This window comes from Bos indicus, chromosome 29 (assembly GCF_029378745.1).
Source record: "Bos indicus isolate NIAB-ARS_2022 breed Sahiwal x Tharparkar chromosome 29, NIAB-ARS_B.indTharparkar_mat_pri_1.0, whole genome shotgun sequence".
NCBI lineage: Eukaryota > Metazoa > Chordata > Mammalia > Artiodactyla > Bovidae > Bos > Bos indicus.
This window is the reverse complement of record NC_091788.1, coordinates 42,154,915-42,182,201: the sequence shown is the minus strand read 5'-3', so window position 1 is coordinate 42,182,201 and position 27,287 is coordinate 42,154,915. Positions and strand designations below refer to the sequence as shown.

The 27,287-nt window shown below is 39.0% G+C and overlaps 1 protein-coding gene across 2 annotated transcripts in view; it reads right to left on the bottom strand.

Annotated features, from left to right (window-relative positions):
* Window positions 1-22,404, bottom strand: part of LOC109554650 (organic anion transporter 7-like) — a 30,365-nt gene extending 7,961 nt beyond the window's left edge. The window contains exons 1-5 of one of the 2 annotated variants that reach the window (XM_070783254.1): window positions 21,789-22,404; window positions 20,691-20,794; window positions 11,024-11,178; window positions 10,754-10,922; window positions 8,084-8,207 (exon numbers count right to left, since the gene is read on the bottom strand). In XM_070783254.1, the coding sequence (XP_070639355.1) occupies window positions 8,084-8,207; window positions 10,754-10,922; window positions 11,024-11,178; window positions 20,691-20,794; window positions 21,789-22,190 (954 nt within the window). In that variant the 5' untranslated portion in view covers window positions 22,191-22,404. The remainder of the gene's footprint in view (window positions 1-8,083; window positions 8,208-10,753; window positions 10,923-11,023; window positions 11,179-20,690; window positions 20,795-21,788) is intronic. The other variant, XM_019955313.2, reaches the window with a different exon arrangement.
* Between the last annotated feature and the right edge of the window lie 4,883 nt (window positions 22,405-27,287).

Below are 27,287 nucleotides of genomic sequence, written 5' to 3'. Positions count from 1 at the left end.
CTGTGTCTGTGAATCTGTTTTCTAAATAGATTCATTTATATTATATATACAATATTGTAATTAGCCTCTAATTAAAATAAATAAATTTAAATTAAAAAAGATAAAAAATGTTTTTTAAAAAAGAATTTATGTATAAGTGATAAGTAGTTTGTCTTTCTCCGAGTTACTTCATTTAGTATGCTATTTTCAGGGTCCATACATGTTGCTACAAATGACAGTATTTCATTTCTTATGCCAATATTGCACTGGGTGTATACCACATCTTCTTTATTCATTCATAGGATGTAAGTGTATTAGTCACTAGTTGTGGCTGACTCTTTGCAATCCCATGGGCTGTACTTCTCTGTCTATGGCATTCTCCAGGCAAGAATACTGGAGTGGGTAGCCATTCCTTTCTCCTGGGGATCTTCCCAACCCAGGGATCAAACCCAGGTCTCCTGCATTGCAGGTAGATTATTTACCGTCTGAGCTACCAGGGAAGCATTCATTGGATACCATTATCATTAACTGTAGTCACCATGCTGTACATTAGATCCCCAGACTTATATCTGAAGGTTTTTACATTTTGACCTGTGTCTCCCCATTTCTCCTTTTCTCCAGCCCCTTGCAACCACTATTCTGTTCTGTGCTTCTAAGAAACTGATTTTTTCTTTTTTTAAGGTTGCACATGTAAGTAATATCATAAAATATTTGTCTTGCTTATTTCCCTTAGCATAATACCCTCCAGGTTAATCCATGTTGCTGCAAATGGAAAGATTTCCTTATAATTTTAAAAGTCAGAATAATATTCCATTGCATATGTCTGTGTATCTCACACTTTCTTTACTCATTTAACTTTTGAAGGACATCTAGACTATTTCTAAATTTTGTCTATTGTGAAAACTGCTAAATTAATATGGATGTGCAGATTTCCCTTCAAGATACTGATTTCATTTCCTTTGGATATACACCCAGAAGTAGAATTGCTGGGTCATATGGTAGTTCAATTTTTTAATTTTTTGAGAAACTACCATAGCATTTTCCACAATGGCTGTACCAATTTACATTCCCATCAACAAGTGTGTAAGGATTTCCTTTTTCAACATCCTTGTGAACATTTGTTATCTCTTATCTTTTTGACAATAGGTGTGAGATAATACCTCATTGTGCCTTTAGTTTGCATGTCCCTAAATTATGCTGAGCACCTTTTTACATACCTATTGGCCATTTGTTTCTTCTTTAGAAAAATGTCTATTCAGATCCTTTGCTCATTTAAAATTGAATTATTTGCTTTTTTGATAAAAGTTAATAGTTTCTTTATATTTTTTGAATATTAACCCCTAATCAGATATATAGTTTGACACTTTTTTAAAATATAAATTTATTTATTTTAATTGGAGGCTAATTACTTTACAATATTGTAGTGGTTTTGCCATACATTAGTTTCTCCCAAGTTGTACATTGCCTTTTCAAACCATCGTTTTCTCAGTTGTGAGAGGCTCTTTAGTTGACGCAGTCCTACCTTTTTATTTTTGCTTTTGTTGCTTATGCTTTTGGTGTCTTATTCGGGAAACATTGCCAAGACTCATGTCAAGAAGCTTTTTTCCTATTTCCACCCCCACCCCCAACTCCCCACCTCAGGAGTTTTATGCTTTTCAGTTCAGCTCAGTTCAGTCGCTCAGTCTTGTCGACTCTTCATGACCCCATAAACCACAGCACGCCAGGCCTCCCTGTCCATCACCAACTCTCAGAGTCCACCCAAACCCATGTCCATCGAGTCGGTGATGCCATCCAGCCATCTCATCCTCTGTCATCCCCTTCTCCTCCTGCCCTCAATCTTTCCCAGCATCAGGGTCTTTTCAAATGAGTCAGCTCTTTACATCAGGTGGCCAAAGTACTGGAGTTTCAGCTTCAACATCAGTCCTTCCATTGAACACCCAGGACTGATCTCCTTTAGGATGGACTGATTGGATCTCCTTGCAGTTCAAGGGACTCTCAAGAGTCTTCTCCAACACCACAGTTCAAAAGCATCAATTCCTCAGCGTTCAGCTTTCTTTATTGTCCAACTCTCACATCCATACATGACGACTGGAAAAACCATAGCCTTGACTAGACGGACCTTTGTTGGCAAAGTAATATCTCTGCTTTTTAATATGCTGTCTAGGTTGGTCATAACTTTCCTTCCAAGGAGCAAGTGTCTTTTAATTTCATGGCTGCAATCACCATCTGCAGTGATTTTGGAGCCCAGAAAAAGAAAGGCAGCCACAACAGTTTCCACTGTTTCCCCATCTATTTGCCATGAAGTGATTGGACCAGATGCCATGATCTTAGTTTTCTGAATGTTGAGCTTTAAGCCCACTTTTTTTTTTTTTTTTTTCACTCTCCTCTTTCACTTTCACCAAGAGGCTCTTTAGTTCTTCTTCACTTTCTGCCATAAGGGTGGTGTCATCTGCATATCTCAGGTTATTGATATTTCTCCCGGCAATCTTGATGCCAGCTTGTGCTTCTTCCAGCCCAGCGTTTCTCATGATGTACTCTGCATATAAGTTAAATAAGCAGGGTGACAATATACAGCCTTGAAGTACTCCTTTTCCTATTTGGAACCGGTTTGTTATTCCATGTCCAGTTCTAACTGTTGCTTCCTGACCTGCATACAGGTTTCTCAACAGGTAGGTCAGGTGGTCTGGTATTCCCATCTCTTTCATAATTTTCCACAGTTTATTGTGATCTACACAGTCAAAGGCTTTGGCATAATCAATAAAGCAGAAATAGATGTTCTTCTGGAACTCTCTTGCTTTTTCGATGATCCAGTGGATGCTGGCAATTTGATCTCTGGTTCCTCTGCCTTTTCTAAATCGAACTTGAGCATCTGGAAGTTGATGGTTCACGTATTGCTGAAGCCTGGCTCGGAGAATTTTAAGCATTACTTTACTAGTATGTGAGATGCGTGCAATTGTGTGGTACTTTGAGCATTCTTTGGCATTGCCTTTCTTTGGATTGGAATGAAAACTGACCTTTTCTAGTCCTGTGGCCACTGATGAGTTTTCCAATTTGCTGGCATATTGAGTGCAACACTTTCACAGCATCATCTTTCAGGATTTGAAATGGCTCAGCTGAAATTCCATCACCTCCATTAGCCTTGTTCATAGTGGTGCTTCCTAAGGCCCACTTGACTTCACATTCCAGGATGTCTGGCTCTAGGTGAGTGATCACCATCATGATTATCTGGGTCATGAAAATCTTTTTTTGTATAGTTCTTGTGTATTCTTGCCATCTGTTCTTAATATCTTCTGCTTCTGTTAAGTCCCTCCCATTTCTGTCCTTTATTGAGCCTATCTTTGCATGAAATGTTTCCTTGGTATCTCTAATATGCTTTTAGGATTTACCTTTAAGTCTAATCTACTTGAAGTTAATTTTTGTGAGTTGTGTGAGACTGGGACTCAGTTTCAATCTTTTGCATATGACTATCCAATTGCCCCAATACTGTTTATTGGAGAGATTATTCTTTCCTCATTGTGTGTTCCTTATTAAATTCTTGTTGAACATTTATGTATGGGTTTGTATCTGGGCTCTCTATCTGATCCACCATTCTTTGTGCCTGTTTTTATGCCAGCACCATATTGTTTTGATTATTATAATTTTGTGATATAGTTTGAAATCAGGATGTGTGATACCTCCAGCTTTGTTCTTCTTTTTCAGGATTGCTTTGGCTATTCAGGGTCTTTTGTGGTACCGTACAAGTTTTAGGATAGTTTTTTTCTACTTCAAAGAAAAATGCATTTGAATTTTGATAGAGATTGCTTGGGGAGAGATTGTATATTACTTGGGGGTAATACGGATCTTTCACAATGTTAATTACTCCAGGCCAATACATGGAATATCTTCCCATTTATTTGTGTCTTCAGTTTCTTTCATTAATATTTATAGTTTTCTGTATACAGAAAATTTTCACCTCCTTGCTTAAATTATTCCTAAATATATATATATTTTTTTACTGTTGTAAATGGGTTTGCTTTCCTAATTTCTGTTTCATATAGTTGGTTGTTAGTGTATAGAAATATAATTAATTTTTAACATTGATTTTTTTATCCTTCAACTTTACTAAATTTGCTTATCGGTTCTAACAGGCTTTTTACATGGAGTCGTTAGGATTTTCTATAGTATAAACTTAATACACAGAAACTTCAATTAAATAGAATCAAGAGATTAGAAGGGGGAGCTTCCATGTCTTGTGATAGTAGTAGAGCCCAATAGGAAGAAGAAACACTCCTTTTCTTTCCTGGCAAGGAGAAACCAATTAGGCCATGGACTCTCTGTTAGCTGTAAAGGATCTCCTAACTGCTTTTTCCTCCCTATAAAGGTGTTTTCTTTCCCTTGCCATGCAGGAACTTGCACATGGCTCACCATGGTTGCAAGCCCTGAAATGCAATTCTCTATTGATCCTGAATAAACCCATCTTTACTGGAGAGATACCTAGCAGTCTGTTTGTTTCATGTCAACACTGTACATAAGATCGTATCATCTGCAAGCAGAATTGATTTTACTTCTTCCTTTCTGACCTGGATGGCTTTATTTATTTATTTTTTGCCTAATTATTATGGTAAGGATTTCAAACTATGTTGAACAGAAATGATGAGTGTGGGCATCTTTGTCTTGTTCTTGATCTTAAAGAAAGGCTTTTAACTTGTCACCATTGAGTATGATGTTAGCTATGGGCTTGTCATATATGGCCTTTATTATATTTAGGTACCTTACCTCTATACCTGATTTTTTGAGAATTTTTGTCATGAAAGGATATTTAATTCTGTGGAATTTTGATCACAACAGTGACTGTGGTTGCTGGGAAAGGTCTCACCACAGTGACAGTGCCAGCCTTGGAGAAGAAACACAGTATCTAGGACTCCAAGTATCTCTGACATCTGATCAGCATAGGTGAAGCCTATCTGAGTCCTCAGAAGCAAAGTCTGTAAAAGTCCATAAGGGTTGAGACTTGCAGAAGTATCCTGCTCTCCATTTCCTCATAGGGTAAGATCCCTGCATGGGGACTCCTCCTGTCACCAAGCTACTCTGGATTGGAGCACAGGATGATGCAGGTAAAATGTTTCCTGCACTTCTTCTATGCAGATATCCCTGTGACTTTTGTGTTTCTGCTCTTTTGTCCTTGTAGTCCAGCCTTTTTCCAGAGCTGTTATCGTCAGTTGGTAGTTGTTTATTTTGGGCTTCCCTGGTGTCTCAGTGTAAAGAATCTGCCTGTCAATGCAGGGGATGTGGGTCAGGAAGATCCCCTGGAGAAGGAAATGGCAACCCACTCCAGTGTTCTTTCCTGGGAAATCCTACAGACAGACAGAGGGGCCTGGTGGGCTATAGTCCATGGGGTTGCAAAAGACTTGTACACAACTTAGTGGCTAAACAACAACAAGCTGTTTAATTATTGTTTTTATTGTTTTTACGGGAGAGACAAGTGTTGGCCCATCCTAGCCCTTCATTCTGCTGATTATACTCTGCTGCTAGATATTTAAAGTCACATCTATTATTCCAATTTTCACTGGAGTGAAAAACAAAGATTTTGCTTTCCATCTTTCTGCAAACTTAAAATTGTACCTAAGTTGTATGTGTTTTGGGGAAAAGAAATGTGTTATATACTGGGCTCTCAGACATTCAAGACTGGAATAATCAATAATGCATATATGTGAAATATAGAAAAATGGTACAGATAAATTGTTGCAGGGCAGGAATACAGATGCAGATGTAGAAGACAGACACATGTACTCAGTAGAGGAAGGGGAGGGTGGATGAATTGGGAGATTAGGATTGACATATATACACTACCATGTATAAAATACATAGCTGCATGGCACAGGGTGCCTGTGATGATCTAGATGGGTGGGAAGGATGGAAGGTGGGAGCGAGGTCCAAGAGGGAGGGTATATATTTATACATATAGCTGGTTCACTTCATTGTACAGCAGAAACTAACACAACATTGTAAAACAATTACGCTCCTGTTAAAAGACAAAATGAGTCCATAAGACTGTTCTATACATCAGGTGGTGTGGGGAGGGAGGGGGGAGGAGGATTCAGGATGGGGAGCACATGTGTGCCTGTGGCAGATTCATTTTGATGTTTGTCAAAACTAATGCAGTTATGTAAAGTTATAAAATAAAATAAAATTTAAAAAAAAGACAAAATGATATTTGAGTGGATATAAGTGGAACAAATTTAAGTTATGATTGAAATGGGTGTGTCAGGCAATTCATCAGATGAAGTTAAAACAAGATTAAGATCACAAATTTCTAAATTATTTTTACAAAATAAAAAAATCAAATTAAACAATATTGAGTAGTCATTCATGCAGTGAATCCATTTTGTAAACCAAGTTTCAGTTGTTCCTCTTGTGCAAAACTCCCTTTCTTCCCCTGGCACTGAGGTGATCGTCAGCTGCCTTTCACTTTGATAATGCTTTATTCTTGTCTTACTTACTGCTTGTATCACTTGTTTTTGTTATGTGCCTGGCCCTTGTAAGATCAAATCTTTCATTCTCTGTACTGGGCCAAACTGGTAGGCAAAATGTTAGATTTGGGCTTGACTATAAAGATAGTTCCTCAGAAATAAGTTAGTACAATTTAATTTTGTATGAGATAGGGTTATATCAATGCAGTTTTAAAAGAACCATAGGTCAATACCAATTTAGAGGTTTTCTTTTTTATTTCAGAAGCATGTATCAACATATTCTCCATCATGTCAAGGACCCTCAGGGGTATTATCCCCATGTAATGGCTTCATTATGGGAGAAACTTTGATTTCTTCCCAGGTGGCTCAGTGGTAAAGAACCCAGCTGCTAATGCAGGAGATGTAAGAGACACACCTTCAATCCCTGGGTCAGGAAGATCCCCTGGAGAAGGAAATGGCAACCCACTCTGGTATTCTTGCCAGGAATATCTCATGGACAGAGGAACCTGACAGGCTGCAGTCCATGGAGATGCAAAAAGTCAGACACAACTGAGCATGCTTTGATTCCTTTCCCCCATCTTCAATTGAATCTTAACTCTCAGAAGCATTTTGCTTCTCCTTATTCAAATCTCTTTTAAAAAGAGCCTCTGCTTTCTTTTGGGAGTATAAAAATTTCATTAGATATGTCATTGAATATGCTTCCAAAAATATTGCATTTCTTTTCCTGAACCAGCTAATTATTATTTTTTTTCCAATAAAATGAAGGTAGACTCTTTTTTTCAGGGTCTTCAGTAGAAATCTTTCTATCTCCTATCATTGCAAACATTTAGACTTAAAAATATCTGTTACTTTCCCCCTCAAATCTATATGAAAGATTCTAGAAGGCTGGAATCCTGGCTTATTCTGTTATTCATGACCAAGTAACATGTCTCACACACTGTAATCTTTTGATAAGTATTTTATGTATGTGCATGATATGATGAATGAGTCACTTAATGGTCCACAATGTTTTACCTACCTAGGAAGAAAAATAAAAAAGAAAATCACTTCTTTGAGGCATACCTCTTCAGTTTTACCCTTGGGACGTGTGGTAAGCTGACTGTCACTTTCACAAAACAGAGATTTGTATTGTTCACTGTCATATTTCCAGGGATAGAACCAAACTTGCCATAGGTAAGCATCAGTAGATTGCATGGATCAAAGTGTTTGTGAGTGAATGAACAGAAATATGAAGTTCTGTATGCTCTATTCTGCACAGTCATGGAACCTTCCTAATGGTCTTGTTGCCCTGAAAAAAGGCTATCAGAACATTGAACTGGAAAGAAAAAATTAGTTTTGGTTACTTTCTCTTACCAAGTTAATGTGTGACCAATGCTCAGTCTTTCCAGTTGTTAATAATTAGTGATCTTTTCCTCTGTTAAGTAAAATATCTGTGTCTACTTTTAGCAGCAACGTGTTCTCTGCCAATGCCAACACAAACAATGTTGATACTTGTTGAGAAACAGGACAGTGAGGTAAGAAGCCTCATAACCACAACTGTGATCTTGCTTTCCCTTCCTCTTATGGATAAGAATGATATATATGAAATATAAATAATATAAAGAATAACATATATGTTTTTCTTGCATTTTGTAACTAACTCCCAGCCTCCTCACCTCCATGGTTAGGATATCTCCAGCATTCTTCCTTCCATTTCTGTGGGCTGCTTTTTGAAGTTCTTTTAAGCCCTTTTTGGGTTTGTCTATAGTAATCAACCACCGAGCAGATTCTATCAACCACCTAAAATAGAAGAGTAGGACAAAAGTGTAGTCAACTCTCACTTGTCCTTTTTGCACATAGCCTTTTTCCAGAGATGCCTTTCCCCTCCAGTCTGATGCCTACCACTTGTTGGATTATACCAAAATTTATAAACTTACATTCTCTTGTGCCATAACTAGGGAAAAATGAGATGACCTCTCTGTGTGGTTTACCTTCACTATGGAGATTGCAGGCTGGAGTCATATTGACTCCCTTCTGAACCAGAGGCAAATTTACCAGGGAGCTCATGAAGCTGAAACATGAGGGATCCGTACTTGTACAGGCCTTTGCCAAGGTTCTTATAAGGGCATAAGAAATGTCTCTTCATAATGTGTCATTTTTCTAAAATAAGGGCCCTTAAGTGATTTATATATGCCAAAGGCTCACACAGATTGGAATCACTCCCGCTCCTACCAGTTATGATGGAATCTGGCTACATAAGCGAGTTACTTATAGCTGCCTTGATTTTATCATCTGTGTAGCAAGGAGGCAGTCCCACAGACTCTGCAGAACTGTTATGAGGGTGTAGTGACACAAAGGATGAGCCTGACAGAGACTACAGCCTCCAGTCTAAATGAACTCACCTCATTGTATTATTAATATATCTGTAATCATTTCTCTGAGGGAGAGTCATTTTCAGACAATAATCTTCTTCTGAACAGCCTTCTTAGGTTATTGTATATTGTTACCCTGCTTATTTAACTTATATGCAGGGTACATCATGAGAAACACTGGGCTGGAGGAAGCACAAGCTGGAATCAATATTGCCGGGAGAAATATCAGTAACCTCAGATATGCAGATGACACCACCCTTATGGCAGAAAGTGAAGAAGAACTAAAGAACCTCTTGATGAAAGTGAAAGAGGAGAGTGAAAAAGTTGGCTTAAAGCTCAGCATTCAGAAAACTAAGATGATGTCATCCAGTCCCAAATAGGGACTTCATGGCAAATAGATGGGGAAACAGTGAAAACAGTGGCTGCCGTTATTTTTGGGAGCTCCAAAATCACTGCAGAGGTGACTGCAGCCTTGAAATTAAAAGAGACTTACTCCTTGGAAGGAAAGTTATGACCAAACTAGACAGCATATTAAAAAGCAGAGAGATTACTTTGCCAAAAAAGGTCCATCTAGTCAAGGCTATGGTTTTTCCAGTGGTCATGTATGGATGTGAGAGTTGGACTATAAAGAAAGCTGAATGCCGAAGAATTGATGCTTTTGAACTGTGGTGTTGGAGAAGACTCTTGAGAGTCCCTTGGACTGCAAGGAGATCCAACCAGCTCATCCTAAAGGAGATCAGTCCTGGGTGTTCAATGGAAGGACTGATGTTGAAGCTGAAACTCCAAAACTTTGGTCACCTGATGCAAAGAGCTGACTCATGTGAAAAGACCCTGATGCTGGGAAAGATTGAGGGTGGGAGGAGAAGGGGACAACAGAGGATGAGATGGTTGGATAGCATCACCAACTCAATGGACAGACTCCAGGAGTTGGTGATGGACATGGAGGCCTGGCGTGCTGTGATCTTTGGGGTCGTGAAAAGTCGGACATGACTGAGTGACTGAACTGAAGTGAACTGATCCAATCTGACTTAATTTAAACTAGAGGAACCACGCTGCTTTTTCTTTACTAAGTTGTGGAGGTGAATTTGCTTTCCATTCCTCCCTCCAATATCAGTTAAAAAAATGAAAAATGTCCATATCTTCTGTATCACATAATTTTTTTGCAAAGCCATACCTATAATCACAGATTGTAATGGAGGCTAGCTCACCTTCAGATGTTTTTCTCTGTAGGGATAATATTTTTGTATCAATTCTGTTTGCATCATACTCGTTAAGTCTTTTTAGTAAGGATGGAAAGACCTCAAAAGACTCAGAATTCCCAGAAGATTCTTTGCTGTCCTCTGTCTTTAGGGTTGCTGGTTTTAGCATGTAAAAATAGTGCGCCTAGTTAAATTTGGACTTCAAGTAAAAAAGGTAAATTTTTAATTAGAACTATGCCCCATGCAATATTTTAGATAAAAAACTATTTGTTGCTTGTTTGAAATTTGAATACAATGGGATTTATTGTGTTTTATTCAGTAGCAAACAAAAATACAAAACCCAGCTAGAAATTTCATATAAATCATGAACAATTTTCAGTATAATTATGTATCTTACAATATTTGGGATATAATTTCACAAAAATATTAGCTGGTTATCTTAAATTCAAATTTCATTGAATGTCTTTAATTTTATCTGGCAACTCTACCTGTTTTGCTTCTTGAATGTACATGGGGTACATATAAGGAAAGTACATACTCAGGTATGAAGTGAAGTGAAAGTCACCCAGTCATGTCTGACTCTTTCCGACCCCATGGACTGTAGCCTACTAGGCTCTTGTCCATGGAATTTTTGAGGCACGAATACTGGAATGGGTTGCCATTTCCTTCTTCAATACTCAGGGATAGACCAGGACCAAACAGAATTCTTGTATTTGATTCCATGTACATTCTCACCCCAGACTCTCACAAGACAGAGGAGGAAAGAAGTTCATACCTTGAGGCCAGAAACAAAACAAAGAGTGGTGCAGACATCACTAGCTGGAGAGTGTGCCAGTCTCGAATGGCAAAAGCCAGGCCTCCAAGGATTGTCTGTCCCAGACTAGTGGCAGCCATCAACAGTGTTGTTGCCATAGCTTGGAATCGGGGCTCTGTCCATTCCAGTGCTGAAAGAAAACACAAGCGGAAATTTTATTTAAATAAACATGGAATTTCAAGGTCAGAGTTAAGACTTGGAAAACACTGAAGATACAAAGCATTGACTTACTGAGCAAAACATTATTTGTCAGGAGACATGTAGCAGACATTCCAGCCAAGAAACGTAGTGAGCAGTAAATGAGGAAATTGGGGGCAATGACTGTAAAGGTATCAACAATGGCAAGCTGGAGGAAACACAACCTGATTATAAACTTCCTCCCAAACCTGAGAAAGAAAGCACCAAATTAGGCTATAGGAACAATAACAACCTCTTGTAAAAACTAGCAAAAAGAAAGCACTTTGAATCCTTAGAAAGTGAAAGTGAAGTCGCTCAGTCGTGTCCAACTCTTTGCGACCCCATGGAGTGTAGCCCACCAGGTTCCTCCGTCCATGGGATTCTCCAGGCAAGAGTACTGGAGTGGGTTGCCCTCCAGGGGATCTTCCCAACCCAGGGATCAAACCCGGGTCTCCCTTATTGCAGGCAGATGCAATGAATCCTTAAAGCATCAACAATAAATGGCAGATCTGAGAAGCAAACTTCCCGTGTGTAAACAGAAACTGAATGTATCAAAGCCTCTTCTCTCTTCTGTTACTAGTATTGGGTTGACACCAATTTAAACCATATAGGCAGGTTGCAAATTTTGGAATTTTAAAATATTATAACTGTCCCTTCTACTAACACATGCCTTTAGCATAGGGATTCTGTATAAAACCTACACTCAGGGAATCTAAAGTTGTACTTGCTAATTTAGGCTCACAGTTTACAACAGAACTTATTTGAAAACAACGCCTGTGGAATAAATCCATCACAGTGGCTGATGGGTTGCATACGAGACCCTCCTTGCTGACTTTGGGTTTGTTGGCTTTGGGCAACAGGTTTCCTTCTAAAACAATATAGAAGACAGTCATGACAGAAGCAGAGGGACTTAGAAAATGCTGAGAGGAATTTGATAAGATGGAGAAGGAAGAAACACAGAAGCAAATATTTTAAAAGAGGGATTTAAAGAGGCAGCCCCCAAAGTCCCAGGCAGCAGGGCAGCCACCTTGATCCCTGCAGCTGCTCACGCCAGCTCCCAGAGCCACTATAGTACTGCGTTAGGATGAACACAAGAGAAGGGATGAAAATTTGGGCTGCTACTGGGCAGAACTGTGAATGCCTGCATGGGAGGTACCTAAGTTCACTGTGATCACACAGGCCCCACTTGCTATAGGACTAACTTCCTTTGGCACAAAGCTTGCACTTAAGGGCAATGGAGCCTTATGGAATCTGACCCTTAGGGCTTCTATTCCAACAACTGGGGATCAGATCCCACCCTTGACAGGGCTATGACGGTCACGGAGCAAAGAGGAGGATCTACCCAACATTCAGTGCAGGCTGTGAACCTTGCAACATCAATTACACCTCCTATCAAGGGCAAAATGACCAGCACACTCTGAGGAAAGATGTGGTAGGCATCCGTACCCAAAACAGCCCTTGCACCAATAATATTAGAGGGCTGCTACCAATGCAGCCTTCACTTGGTGGAGCTTCATGGAGACTACACTCCTGGACCTTCCTCACAGCTGGAATTGGCACACCCCACCCAGCTGGTACCTGCTCACTCCACCGCAAGTGAAGGTCTTTCTCCAACAAACCTAGTCTATCAAGTTTGGAAGAGGTAATTGTTCTGTGAAATGTGCATATATCAATACAACACTATAAGAAACATAAAAGATCAAGGAAACAGGACACCAACAAAGAAACAGAATAGTTTTGCAGCAACTGACCTCTAATAAGTGTATGTCTTTGAACTGCTTCATGAAGAATTCAAGAAAACTGTCTTAAGGAAACTCAATGAGCTACAAGAGAATGCAGGTTGGGAATTCAATGACATTAAGAAAATAATACATGAACAAATAAGAAGTTGAACAGAGAGCTAGAAATGATAAATATGAACCAAATTCTACAGCTGAAGAATACAATAAGTGAAACAATATACAGAGCACCAACAAAAGATGTATAAAATGGAGGAAAAATCTATGAACTCAAGGACAAGTCATTTGAAAATTTCCAATCAGAGAAGAACAAAGAAAAAATATTAAAGAGAGTACAGAATGTCTGTTGGATTATGAACACCAACAAATAAAACACTATTCTCATTGTGGAAGTCCCAAAAGAAGAAGAGAAACAGAAAGACAAATTAAGAGAAGGGCAAAATAAGAGACTGAGCAAATATTAACAATCTGAAGGCAGAAATAGACAATAGTGAAATAACAGCAGGGGACTTCAATACCACTTTCAACAGTGGAAAATGGAAATGGAAAATCAATAGGAAATAATGATTTGAACTATATTTTTTTTCTGCCAGTCTATCCCTCCCTCCCACACTTCCCCACTGGAAACCATAAGTTCACTCTCTAAGTCAATGTTTAGTGAATAAGTTCATTTGTATCATTTTTTTTTAAAGATTGTGCATATTCAGTTCAGTTCAGTTTAGTCACTCAGTCTCGTCTGACTCTTTGCAACCCCCATGAATCGCAGCACGCCAGGCCTCCCTGTCCATCACCAACTCCCAGAGTTCACCCAAACTCTTGTGCATCGAATTGGTGATGCCATCCAGGCATCTCATCCTCTGTCATCCCCTTCTCCACCTGCCCCCAATCCCTCCCAGCATCAGGGTCTTTTCCAATGAGTCAACTCTTCACATGAGGTGGCCAAAGTATTGGAGGTTCACCCTCAGCATCAGTCCTTCCAATGAACACCCAGGACTGATCTCCTTTAGGATGGACTGGTTGGATCTCCTTGCAGTCCAAGGGACTCTCAAGAGTCTTCTCCAACACCACAGTTCAAAAGCATCAATTCTTTGGCATTCAGCTTTCTTCACAGTCCAACTCTCACATCCATACATGACTACTGGAAAAACCATAGCCTTGACTAGACAGACCTTTGTTGGCAAAGTAATATCTCTGCTTTTTAATATGCTATCTAAGTTGGTCATAACTTTCCTTCCAAGGAGTAAGTGTCTTTTAATTTCATGGCTGCAATCACCATCTGCAGTGATTTTGGAGCCCCCCAAAATAAAGTCTGACACTGTTTCCACTGTTTCCCCATCTATTTGCCTTGAAGTGATTGGACCGATGCCATGATCTTAGTTTTCTGAATGTTGAACTTTAAGCCCACTTTTTCACTCCCCTCTTTCACTTTCATCAAGGGGCCCTTTAGTTCTTTTTCACTTTCTGCCATTAGGGTGGTGTCATCTGCATATCTAAGGTTATTGATATTTCTCCTGGCAATATTGATTTTAGCTTGTGCTTCCTGCAGCCCAGCATGTCTCATGATGTACTCTGCATAAAAGTTAAACAAGCAGGGTGACAATATACAGCCTTGAGGAACTCCTTTTCCTACTTAGAACCAGTCTATTGTTCCATGTCCAGTTCTAACTGTTGCTTCCTGACCTGCATATAGGTTTCTCAAGAGGCAGGTCAGGTGGTCTGGTATGCCCATCTCTTGAAGAATTTTCCACAGTTTATTGTGATCCACACAGTCAAAGGTTTTGTCATAGTCTATAAAGCAGAGGGTTCAGGATGGGGAACACATGTATACCTGTGGCAGATTCATTTCGATATTTGGCAAAACTAATACAATATTGTAAAGTTTAAAAATAAAATAAAATTAAAAAAAAAGAGAGAACTCAAATTAGCACCCCAACTTTACACCTCAAGGAACTAGGAAACTAAACCTAAAGCTAGCAGAGGAAGGAAATAACAAAGATCAGAGCAGAGATAAATAAAATAGAGATTAGAAAATATAAAATATCAATTAAGCAGAGTTTTTTTTTAAATTAACAAAATTGACAAACTATTAGCTAGACTGACAAAAAACTAGACTTCTTCATTGAGAAGAGTTAAATGAATAAAATCAGAAATGAGAGGAAACATTAAAACTGATACCGCAGAAATACAAAGGATTATAAGCAAGTACTACAAATAATTACAGAGAAGGCAATGGCACCCCACTCCAGTACTCTTGCCTGGAAAATCCCATGGATGGAGGAGCCTGGAAGGCTGCAGTCCATGGAGTCACTAAGAGTCGGGCACTACTGAATGACTTCACTTTCACTTTTCACTTTCATGCATTGGAAAAGGAAATGGCAACCCACTCCAGTGTTCTTGCCTGGAGAATCCCAGGGACGGGGGAGCCTGGTGGGCTGCCGTCTATGGGGTCACACTGAGTCGGACACGACTGAAGCGACCTAGCAGCAGTGCAAATAATTATATGCTAACAAATTGGATGGCCTTTAAGAAATGGATAAATTCCAGAAACATACAACCTCCTAAGAACCAATCACGAAGCAACAAAATATTAGCAAGCTTAATTTAATGATACACTTAAAGAATCATACACCCTGATAAAGTGAGAGGGACTAAAGAGCCTCTTGATGAAAGTGAAAGAGGAAAGTGAAAAAAACTGGCTTAAAATTGAACATTCAAAAAACTAAGATCATGTATCTAGTCCCATCACTTCATGACAAATAGATAGGGAAACAATGGAAACAGTGGCAGACTTTATTTTCTTGAGCTCTGAAATCACTGCAGATGGTGATTGTAGCCATGAAATCAAAAGATGCTTGCTTCTTGGAAGAAAAGCTATGACAAACCTAGACAGCATATTAAAAAGCAGAAACATTACTTTGCTGACAAATGTCCATCTAGTCAAAGCTATGGTTTTTCCAGTAGTATGGATGTGAGAGCTGGACCATAAAGAAAGCTGAGCACCTAAGAATTGATGCTTTTGAACTGTGGTACTGGAGAAGATCTTGAGAATCCCTTGGACAGTGAGGATATCAAACCTGTCAATCTTAAAGGAAGTCAGTCCTGAATATTCATTGGAAGGACTGATGCTGAAGCGGAAGCTCCAATACTTTGGCCACCTGATGTGAAGAACTGATTCATTGGAAAAGACCCTGATGCTGGGAAAGATTGAAGGCAGGAGGAGAAGGGGATGCAGAAGATGAGATGGTTGGATGCCATCACTAACTCAATGGACATGAGTTTGAGCAAGCTCTGGGAGTTGGCAATGGACAGGTAAGCCTGGCATGCTGCAGTCCATGGGGTTGCAAACAGCTGGACACAACTGAGTAACTGAAGTGATAAAGTGGAAAGTGGGATTTATCCCTGGGATGCAAGAATAGTTCAACATACACAATCATTAATGTGATACATCACGTTAACAGAAAGAAGGATAAAAATAGTATGACCAATTCAATAGATACAGATAATGTAGTTCATATTGTATGCATATGTCAAAACATCATGTTGTATACTTTAAATATATATAGTTGTATCTGTCAATTATAACTCAATAAGAATATTGATCTCTGCATTTTCTCATGACATTTTCACAGATGCCTGGGTTACAGGTTTGTTGAAAGTGAATACTCTGATTCTGAACTGTTTTCTAATTTACATTTATTATGATATATTCCAATTTCATAGGGGCTTCCCTAAAGCTCAGTTGGTAAAGAATCCGCCTACAATGCAGGAGACCCCAGTTTGATTCCTGGGTCTGCAAGATCCTCTGGAGAAGGGATAGGCTTCAGTATTCTTGGGCTCCCCTTGTGGCTCAGCTGGTAAAGAATCTGCCTGCAATGTGGGAGACCTGGGTTAGACCCCTGGGTTGGGAAGATCCTCTGGAGAAGGGAAATGCTACCCACTCCAGTATTCTGGCCTGGAGAATTCCATGGGCTCTATAGTCTATGGGGTCACAAGAGTCAGACACGACTGAGCTTCACTAATTCCAATTTCATAGTTTTTAGCTGAGCAAAAGTTACCATTATGCAGATGGATGATAAGACTCTCCTCAGTTCTCCAATATGTCTGTGGGAGACATACTTCAGTGGTGGCAATGATTGTCTACTTCAGAAGTATTGTCACAGGACTTAAAGATGTTGAAATAGCAGTTACTGGATTAATTGTATGGTTGTCAAATTTATCTTTAGAGAACTGCTTTTGCAAAAATTAAAATCAAAATTATGGCATACTTTTTCAATAGACCACCAATGACACATTGCTGTGTGCCCCTATGTTTAGTTTAATAGGATTTATACCCATCACACATGGGCAGCTATGATGTGATGACCATTCTCTGAGCATCCATAACCATTCAGCTAACAGAGCTTAGGAACAAATCAATACAATACTCATGGCAAAGGCTAAAAACACATTTAGCCATATGATGTCTGCAAAGAAGTGGAATCCCATGTCATTGAACATCTTCTTTCTGTTCCCATAGATAGCTGTTAATTTCCAAATTAATATGTTATGGCATTCCCTCTCTAAATTCTGTCCAGAAATGCTTCCAGGTCTGATGGAGATGTTGCTTCTGTATCTTGTATGCAGAACTTAGTGTTGACAAAATGGCACTTATCACACTGGTTAATTCTCTCCATTTGTGTATCTATATCCCTGGGGTGATTACATAAGTCCCACAATATTGTGATTGTAATTCATTTCAGTTCAGTTCAGTCGCTCAACTGTGTCCGACTCTTTGCAACCCTGTGGACCACAGCATGCCAGTCTCCCTGTCCATCACCAACTCCCAGAGATTACCCAAATTCATGTTCATTGACTCAGTGATGCCATCCAACTATCTCATCCTCTGTCATCCCCTTCTCCTCACGCCTTCAATCTTTCCCAGCATCAGGGTCTTTTCAAATGAGTCAGCTCTTTGCATCAGGTGGCCAAAGTATTCCAGTTTCAGCTTCAACATCAGTCCTTCCAATGAATGCCCAAGACTGATCTCCTTTAGGATGGACTGGTTGGATCTCCTTGCAGTCCAAGGGACTCTCAAGAGTCTTCTCCAACACCACAGTTCAAAAGCATCAATTCTTTGGCATTCAGCTTTCTTCACAGTCCAACTCTCACATCCATACATGACCACTGGAAAAACCATAGCCTTGACTGGACATACCTTATCTAGGTTGGTCATAACTTTCCTTCCAAGGAGTAAGTGTCTTTTAATTTCATGGCTGCAATCACTATCTACAGTGATTTTGGAGCCCCCCAAAATAAAGGCAGCCACTGTTTCCACTGTTTCCCCATCTATTTGCCATGAAGTGATGGGACTGGATGCCATGATCTTAGTTTTCTGAATGTTGAGCTTTAAGCCCATTTTTTCACTCTCCTCTTTCACTTTCATTAAGAGGCTCTTTAGTTCTTCTTCACTTTCCACCATAAGAGTGGTGTCATCTACATATCTGAGGTTACTGATATTTCTCCCGGCAATCTTGATTCCAGCTTGTTCTTCCTCCAGCCCAGCGTTTCTCTTGATGTACTCTGCATATAAGTTAAATAAGCAGGGTGACAATATACAGCCTTGACATACTCCTTTTCCTATTTGGAACCAGTCTATTGTTCCATGTCCAGTTATAACTGTTGCTTCCTGACCTGCATACAGGTTTCTCAAGAGGCAGGTCAGGTGGTCTGGTATTCCCATCTCTTTCAGAATTTTCCATAGTTTATTGTGATCCACACAGTCAAAGGCTTTGGCATAGTCAATAAAGCAGAAATAGATGTTTTTCTGGAACTCTCTTGCTTTTTTGATGATCCAGCAGATGTTGGCAATTTGGTCTCTGGTTCCTCTGCCTTTTCTAAATCCAGCTTGAACATGTGGAAGTTCACAGTTCATGTATTGCTGAAGCCTGGCTTCAGCAGGAGGATTTTGAGCATTACTTTACTAGCGTGTGAGATGAGTGCAATTGTGCGGTAATTTGAGCATTCTTTGGCATTGCCTTTCTTTGGGATTGGAATGAAAACTGACCTTTTCCAGTCCTGTGGCCACTGCTGTTTTCCAAATTTGCTGGCATATTGAGTGCAGCACTTTCACAGCATCATCTTTTAGGGTTTGAAATAGCTCAACTGGAATTCCATCACCTCCACTAGCTTTGTTTGTAGTGATACTTCCTAAGGCCCACTTGACTTCACATTCCATGATGTCTTGCTCTAGGTGAGTGATCACACTATCGTGGCTATCTGGGTCATGAAGATTTTTTTTGTATAGTTCTTCTGTGTATTCTTGCCACCCCTTCTTAATATCTTCTGCTTCTGTTAGGTCCATATCATTTCTGTTCTTTTATTGAGCCTATCTTTGCATGAAATGTTCACTTGGTATCTCTAATTGTCTTGAAGAGATCTCTAGTCTTTCCCATTCTGTTGTTTCCCTCTATTTCTTTGCATTGATCACTGTTCCTCAGCTTTCTTATCTCTCCTAGCTATTTTTTTTTTAGAATTCTGCATTCAAATGGGTATATCTTTCCTTTTCTCCTTTGCTTTTCGCTTCTCTTCTTTTCACAGCTATTTGTAAGGCCTCCTCAGACAGCCATTTCACTTTTTTGCTTTTCTTTTTCTTGGGGATGGTCTTGATCCCTGTCTCCTGTAGAAGGTCACAAACCTCCATCCATAGTTCATCAGGCACTCTGTCCATCAGATCTAGTCCCTTAAATCTATTTCTCACTTCCACTGTATAATCAAAAGGGATTTGACTTAGGTCATACCTGAATGTCTAGTGGTTTTCCCGACTTTCTTCAATTTGGCAATAAGTACGTCATGATCTGAGCCACAGTCAGCTCCCAGTCTTGTTTTTGCTGACTGTGTAGAGCTTCTCCATCTTTGACTGCAAAAAATATAATCAATGTGACTTCGACGTTAGCCATCTGGTGATGTCCATGTGTAGAGTCTTCTCTTGTGTTGTTGAAAGAGGGTGTTTGCTATGACCAGTGCGTTCTCTTGGCAGAACTCTATTAGCCTTTGCCCTGCTTCATAATGTACTCCAAGGCCAAATTTGCCTGTTACTCCAGGTGTTTCTTGACTTCCTACTTTTGCATTCCTGTCCCCTGTAATGAAAAGGACATCTTTTTTGGATGTTAGTTCTAAAAGGTCTTGTAGGTCTTCATAGAACTGTTCAACTTCAGCATCTTCAGCATCACTGGCCAGGGCATAGACTTGGATTACTGTGATATTGAATGGTTTGCCTTGGAAAAAAACAGAGATCATTCTGTCATTTTTGAGATTGCATCCAAGTACTGCATTTTGGACTCTTTTGTTGACCATGATGGCTACTCCATTTCTTCTAAGGGATTCTTGCCCACAGTAGCAGATATAATGGTCATGTGAGTTAAATTCACCCATTCCAGTCCATTTTAGTTCGCTGATTCCTAAAATGTCAATGTTTACTCTTGCCATCTCCTGTTTGACCACTTCCAATTTGCCTTGATTCATGGACCTAACATTCCAGGTTCCTATGCAATATTGCTGTTTATAGCATTGGACCTTGCTTCTATCACCAGTTACATCCACAACTGGGTGTTGTTTTTGCTTTAGCTCCATCTCTTCATTCTTTCTCCAGTTAGTTCTCCACTGATCTCCAGTAGCATATTGGGCACCTACTGACCTGGGGAGTTCATCTTTCAGTGTCCTATATTTTTGCCTTTTCATATTGTTCATGGGGTTCTCAAGGCAAGAATACTGAAGTATTTGTAATACTGAAGTAATTGTAACAAGTATTCTTTTTTTGTTGTAATTTTCTGAGTATTTAACTATATGGACACAATGATTATTCAAAGTTAAATAAAACACTTCTCAATTGTTATGATTGATGCTTCATAAAACTAAGTTGAAATATATATATTTCTTAATGAAAGAATAATTCATAAGCTGAAAGTACTTGAGAATAAAGAAAGCTATGATTGAGAGATACTCACCTGTCTGATAAATAACCATATATGATGCCTCCCACCAGAATTCCACTCATGACTAGGAATTTAGCCACTGAGATCAGTGACTCAGATTTACATACCAGGTCCCACTGAAAGAGAAGGACACCATCACTGCAGAGCTTCACAGCAGCTTAAAATCTCATTACTATATGTAAAATAGCTAGTGGGAAGCAGCTATATAACACCAGGAGCTCAAACCAGTGCTCTGTAACAACTTAAAGGGGTAGGATGTGGGGGTGGGAGGGAAGTTCAAGAGGGAGTGGCATATGTATACTTAGGGTTTATTCTATTGTTGTATGGCAGAAACCAACACAACTTTGTAAAGCAATTATCCTCTGATAAAAAATAAACTTAAACAATCTCTCAGTGGAAATCTGGTCAAAACTTCTTAACATAACTTGCAAAGTTCAATATTTTGGGCCTTTTCACCCTCTTCAGCTTCTTTTTTTCTGCATTAGTTCAGGTCTCATTTAAACAAAGCTTCCTTAGGGAAGTGTACTCTAAATCTGTTGGTTTTAGTAATCTCCAGCTTACATCAGACTAAGTAGTTCTCAGTCTTGGCCACAGAGAGAACTCATTTGAGGAGATATAAAATTTTACTGATTAGAACTTTATAGTAGATGTAGTATGACTGCTCCAGAATATAATCTTGGAATGGAGTTTTTCATCAGTCAGTAAATATTTGTAATATACAATCAAATGATGAGCATTACTGACCTGGTATAACATTTTAAACACATTACATAAATTACTTGTTTAGACTTTGGTCATCCCAAGAATAAAAGTACTATAATAGAAGGGTTCATTTCTATTTTGGAGTTTGTTAGACGGTGGAGCCTGGTGGTCTGCTGTCTATGGGGTCACACAGAGTCAGACACGACTGAAGCGACTTAGCAGCAGCAGCAGCAGCAGACTCATTAAATATGTAGGTGCCTGGCATTTAATAGAGAGGCAATTAATATTTCCTGAAAGGATGAAAAATGAACACCTACCTAGTGACTAAAGGCTAGAAGCATGTTCATTATTCTGTTACCCCTAATCACCCAGATCATGTACTCACAAGAGGTAAATGGGGCCTCTTACCTCAGTTACGATGGTGGAGGAGAAGGAACTTCGATCATACATCCAGCCGTCCACACAGGGCTCTGTGTCCAGGTCAGTCATGTTGGGGAAGGTCCCATTCAGGTAAAGGAACTGCCACTGGGGGTGGCTGAAGCGACGACACTTCTCTGGCCTCAGGTTTGAGTCCAGTGGAATGGAGATTCTCAGGACGGCATCTTGACTGAGGGTCCCAGTGTCATTAGCCAAGTCAGTGTCATTGTCCAAGATGTGGACCCAGCAGCGATGATCAGGGATGGCTGCAGTGAAGTTCTCCAGTAGGATGTGAGGGTACACTATGAGGCTAGAGATACAAAAGAAAACCATCTGAAGGATCTGGAATCTCCCCAGGCCTCCAACTTGATCCAGAAGGTCCTGAAAGGCCATCAAGGCTGAGCAGGTGGTCCTCAAAAGGAGGCAAAATGACTATCTAGAAAAGCTCAAGGGAAAAAATATTTCCAGCTGCAATGTCACACTAAGTGTGTGTTGATCCTGGCCACACTTTCTCCTCAACTGGCTCTTCCATCAGGATAGTGGAAGCTGTTTCTCTCTGTTGTTTTAAGGTCAGGGAAGTAATTAGCGATTTATTAGAGATCAATAATTGCTGAGTAACTCTAGCTGTTGATGATCACATCTGTTACATGTTTACTTTGTAAAAATTCTTCCAGCAAGATCCAAAGTAGCACTGAACTTTGACTTGTAGATTCTCTAGTAAATAAACTAAAACAACCTTCTATATTGCATGCACAGTCCTTTTTCAAAGTGTAATATGTGAGACTCAAATGTTAAGTGCTTTATGACTTTTTGTGTGTGAAAAGAAGTGAAAGTAGATTTTTGCTCAGTTATACTGAATCTTTATTAAAAGAGTTAATGAAAATAATCCTGCGTTAAATTAAAACAAGTAAAATATGATGAAACCCTTCTCTTCCAGTAACTGCTTCAGTTCAAATCAGATCAATGAAAATCAACACAATGAAAATTGTTGTTGTTCAGTTGCTAAGTCATGTCCAACACTGAGACCCCTCAGATTGCAGCACACCAGGCATCACTTTCCTTCACCATCTCCCAGAGTTTGCTCAGATTCATGTCCATTGAGTTGGTGATGCTATCCAACCATCTTATCCTGTTGTCCTCTTCTCCTTTTGCCTTCAATCTTTCCCAGCATCACAGTCTTTTCCAATGAGTCAGCTCATCACATCAGGTGGCCAAAGTATTGGAGCTTTAGCATCAGTCCTTGATACAGGGTGCTTGGGGCTGGTGCACTGGGACGACCCAGACGGATTGGATGGGGAGGGAGGTGGGAGGGGGGTTCAGGATAGGGAACATATGTGCACCCATGGCGGATTCATGTCAGTGTATGGCAAAACCAATACAATATTGTAAAGTAATTCAGTTCAGTTCAGTTCAGTCACTCAGTCGTGTCCAACTCTTTGCAACCCCATGAATCGCAGCACGCCAGGCCTCCCTGTCCATCACCAATTCCCGGGGTTCAGACTCACGTCAATCGAGTCAGTGATGCCATCCAGCCATCTCATCTTCTGTTGTCCCTTTCTCCTCCTGCCCCCAATCCCTCCCAGTATCAGAGTCTTTTCCAATGAGTCAACTCTTCACATGAGGTGGCCAAAGTACTGGAGTTTCAGCTTTAGCATCATTCCTTCCAAAGAAATCCCAGGGCTGATCTCCTTCAGAATGGGCTGGTTGGATCCCTTGCAGTCCAAGGGACTCTCAAGAGTCTTCTCCAACACCACAGTTCAAAAGCATCAAGTCTTTGGCACTCAGCCTTCTTCACAGTCCAACTCTCACATCCATACATGACCACAGGAAAAACCACAGCCTTGACTAGACGGACCTTTGTTGGTAAAGTAATGTCTCTGCTTTTCAATATGCTATCTAGATTGGTCATAATTTTCTTTTTTTATTTTTTTTACTTTTATTTTTTTCCTAATTTTATTTTATTTTTAAACTTTACATAATTGTATTAGTTTTGCCAAATATCAAAATGAATCCGCCACAGGTATACATAATTTTCTTCCAAGGAGTAAGCTTCTTTTAATTTCATGGCTGCAATCACCATCTACAGAGATTTTGGAGCCCCCCAAAATAAAGTCTGACACTGTTTCCACTGTTTCCCCATCTATTTCGCATGAAGTGATGGGACCAGATAGTAATTAGCCTCCAATAAATAAACAAATAAATTAAAAAAAAAAGAATATTCAGGGTTGATTTCCTTTAGGATTGGCTGGTTTGATCCCCTTGTAGTCCAAGGAACTTCAAGAGTCTTCTACAGCACCGTGATTCAAAAGCATAAATTCTGGGCCTTCATTTATGATCCAGCTCTCACGTCCATAAATGATTACTGGATAAACCATAGCTTTGATTATATGAACCTTTGTTGGCCAAGTGTTTTTTTTTGAAATGGGGGGAAAGTGGGCAATGATGGAGGGTAGAGGGCTATGACAATGGCAAGTTCTTATAGAGGTTTATTTATTTAGCTTGTTTACTCATACAGATAGCATTTGTGAGGATCTTTTCTGTGCTAGTTTAAGGAACTATAACTCCATGGCATTTATAATCCAGTGAGTACAGGAGAAATAAATAACTAATTATATTCTTATGTCATAAGATACACATATGGCAGATGCACAAAATGCTATGGAATAATTGAAGAGAATAAAGTGGAATAAAATATCACCTTGAATAGCATTAAATATTTTTTTAAAGTCTAAATATAATTGTTAAAACAAGCAAAATACATAGAAGTAAATATGAAAAGATTGTAAATAAAATTTCTTGCTTCTTTAAAGGAAAGATGCTTGCTCCTTGGAAGGAAAGCTGTGACAAACTTAGTCCGTTAAAAAGTAGAGACATCACTTTCACAATTTTACTGCTGTGCAGTAAAGTACACAAAAGCACAACCACTTGTAAAGGATGTACATATTTGACAATGTATGCCAGACACATGAACAAACTATGTGGTTGGACATGCGAATGCACACTTGCATCTTTGCAAGTTCTCAACTTGAAGGTTTGTATGTAGGGGATTCACTGTACACAGAACATTTCATCCCAAAGCAGCAGAATACACATTCTTTTCAAGTATATGGGGAATATTCAGCATATCACATGCTAAGCTGCAAGAAAAATCTTGATAAATTTAAGAAATTTCAAGTCATATCAAACACAGTTCTATGTGAATAAAAAAATCAACTAAAAGAGGAAACTGTACAATATACAAACATATGAGGGCTAGCGATGTGATTACTAAACAGCCAAGGGGTCACTGAAGAAATCAAAGAAGAAATAAAAAAGCACCTGGAGGTATGTTCCTTCTATTCCTGCTTTCTGGAGAGTTTTTAATCATAAATGGATGTTGAGTTTTGTCAAAGGCTATGCAGCATCTATTAAGATAATCATATGGCTTTTACTTTTCAATTTGTTAATGTGGTGTATTACGTTGATTGATTTGCAGATATTGAAGAATCCTTGCATCCCTGGGATAAAGCCCACTTGGTCATGGTGTATGATCTTTTTAATGCATTGTTGGATTCTGATTGCTAGAATTTTGTTAAGGATTTTTTCATCTATGTTCATCAGTGATATTGGCCTGTAGTTTTCTTTTTTTGTGGCATCTTTGTCAGGTTTTAGGGTGATGGTGGCCTCATAGCATGAGTTTGGAAGTTTACCTTCCTCTGTAATTTTCTGGAAGAGTTTGAGTAGGATACGTGTTAGCTCTTCTCTAAACTTTTGGTAGAATTCAGCTGTGAAGCCGTCTGGACCTGGGCTTTTGTTTGCTGAAAGATTTCTGATTACAGTTTCAATTTCCATGCTTGTGATGGGTCTGTTAAGATTTTCTATTTCTTCCTGGTTCAGTTTTGGAAAGTTGTACTTTTCTAAGAATTTTTCCATTTCTTCCACGTTGTCCATTTTATTGGCATTTTATTGCTGATAGTTGTCTCTTATGATCCTTTGTATTTCTGTATTGTCTGTTGTGATCTCTCCATTTTCATTTCTAATTTTATTGATTTGATTTTTCTCCCTTTGTTTCTTGATGAGTTTGGCTAATGGTTTGTCACTTTTATTTATCCTTTCAAAGAGCCAGCTTTTGGATTTGTTGATTTTTGCTATGGTAAGCTATATATGACAAACCCACAGCAAACATTATCCTTAATGGTGAAAAATTGAAAGCATTTCCCCTAAAGTCAGGAACAAGACAAGGGTGCCCACTTTCACCATTACTATTCAACATAGTTTTGGAAGTTCTGGCCACAGCAATCAGAGCAGAAAAAGAAATAAAAGGAATCCAAATTGGAAAAGAAGAAGTAAAACTCTCACTATTTGCAGAGGACATGATCCTCTATATAGAAAACCCTACAGACTCCACCAGAAAATTACTAGAACTAATCAATGAATATAGTAAAGTTGCAGGATATAAAATCAACACACAGAAATCCCTTGCATTCCTTTACACTAATAATGAGAAAACAGAAAGAGAAATTAAGGAAACAATTCCATTCACCATTGCAACAAAAAGAATAAAATACTTAGGAATATATCTACCTAAAGAAACTAAAGACCTATATATAGAAAACTATAAAACACTGGTGAAAGAAATCAAAGTGGACACTAATAGATGGAGAAATATACCATGTTCATGGATTGGATGAATCAATATAGTGAAAATGAATATACTACCCAAGGCAATTTATAGATTCAATGCAATCCCTATCAAGCTACCAACGGTATTCTTCACAGAGCTAGAACAAATAATTTCACAATTTGTATGGAAATACAAAAAACCTCGAATAGCCAAAGCTACCTTGAGAAAGAAGAATGGAACTGGAGGAATCAACCTACCTGACTTCAGGCTCTATTACAAAGCCACAGTCATCAAGACAGTATGGTACTGGCACAAAGACAGAAATATTGATCAATGGAACAAAATAGAAAGCCCAGAGATAAATCCACACACATATGGACACCTTATCTTTGACAAAGGAGGCAAGAATATACAATGGATTAAAGACAATCTCTTTAACAAGTGGTGCTGGGAAAACTGGTCAACCACTTGTAAAAGAATGAAATTAGAATACTTTCTAACACCATACACAAAAATAAACTCAAAATGGATTAAAGATCTCAACGTAAGACCAGAAACTATAAAACTCCTAGAGGAGAACATAGGCAAAACACTCTCCGACATACATCACAGCAGGATCCTCTATGACCCATCTCTCAGAATATTGGAAATAAAAGCAAAAATAAACAAATGGGACCTAATTAAACTTAAAAGCTTCTGCACAACAAAAGAAACTATTAGCAAGGTGAAAAGGCAGCCTTCAGAATGGGAGAAAATAATAGCAAATGAAGCAACTGACAAACAACTAATCTCAAAAATATACAAACAACTCCTACAGCTCAACTCCAGAAAAATAAACGACCCAATCAAAAAATGGGCCAAAGAATTAAACAGACATTTCTCCAAAT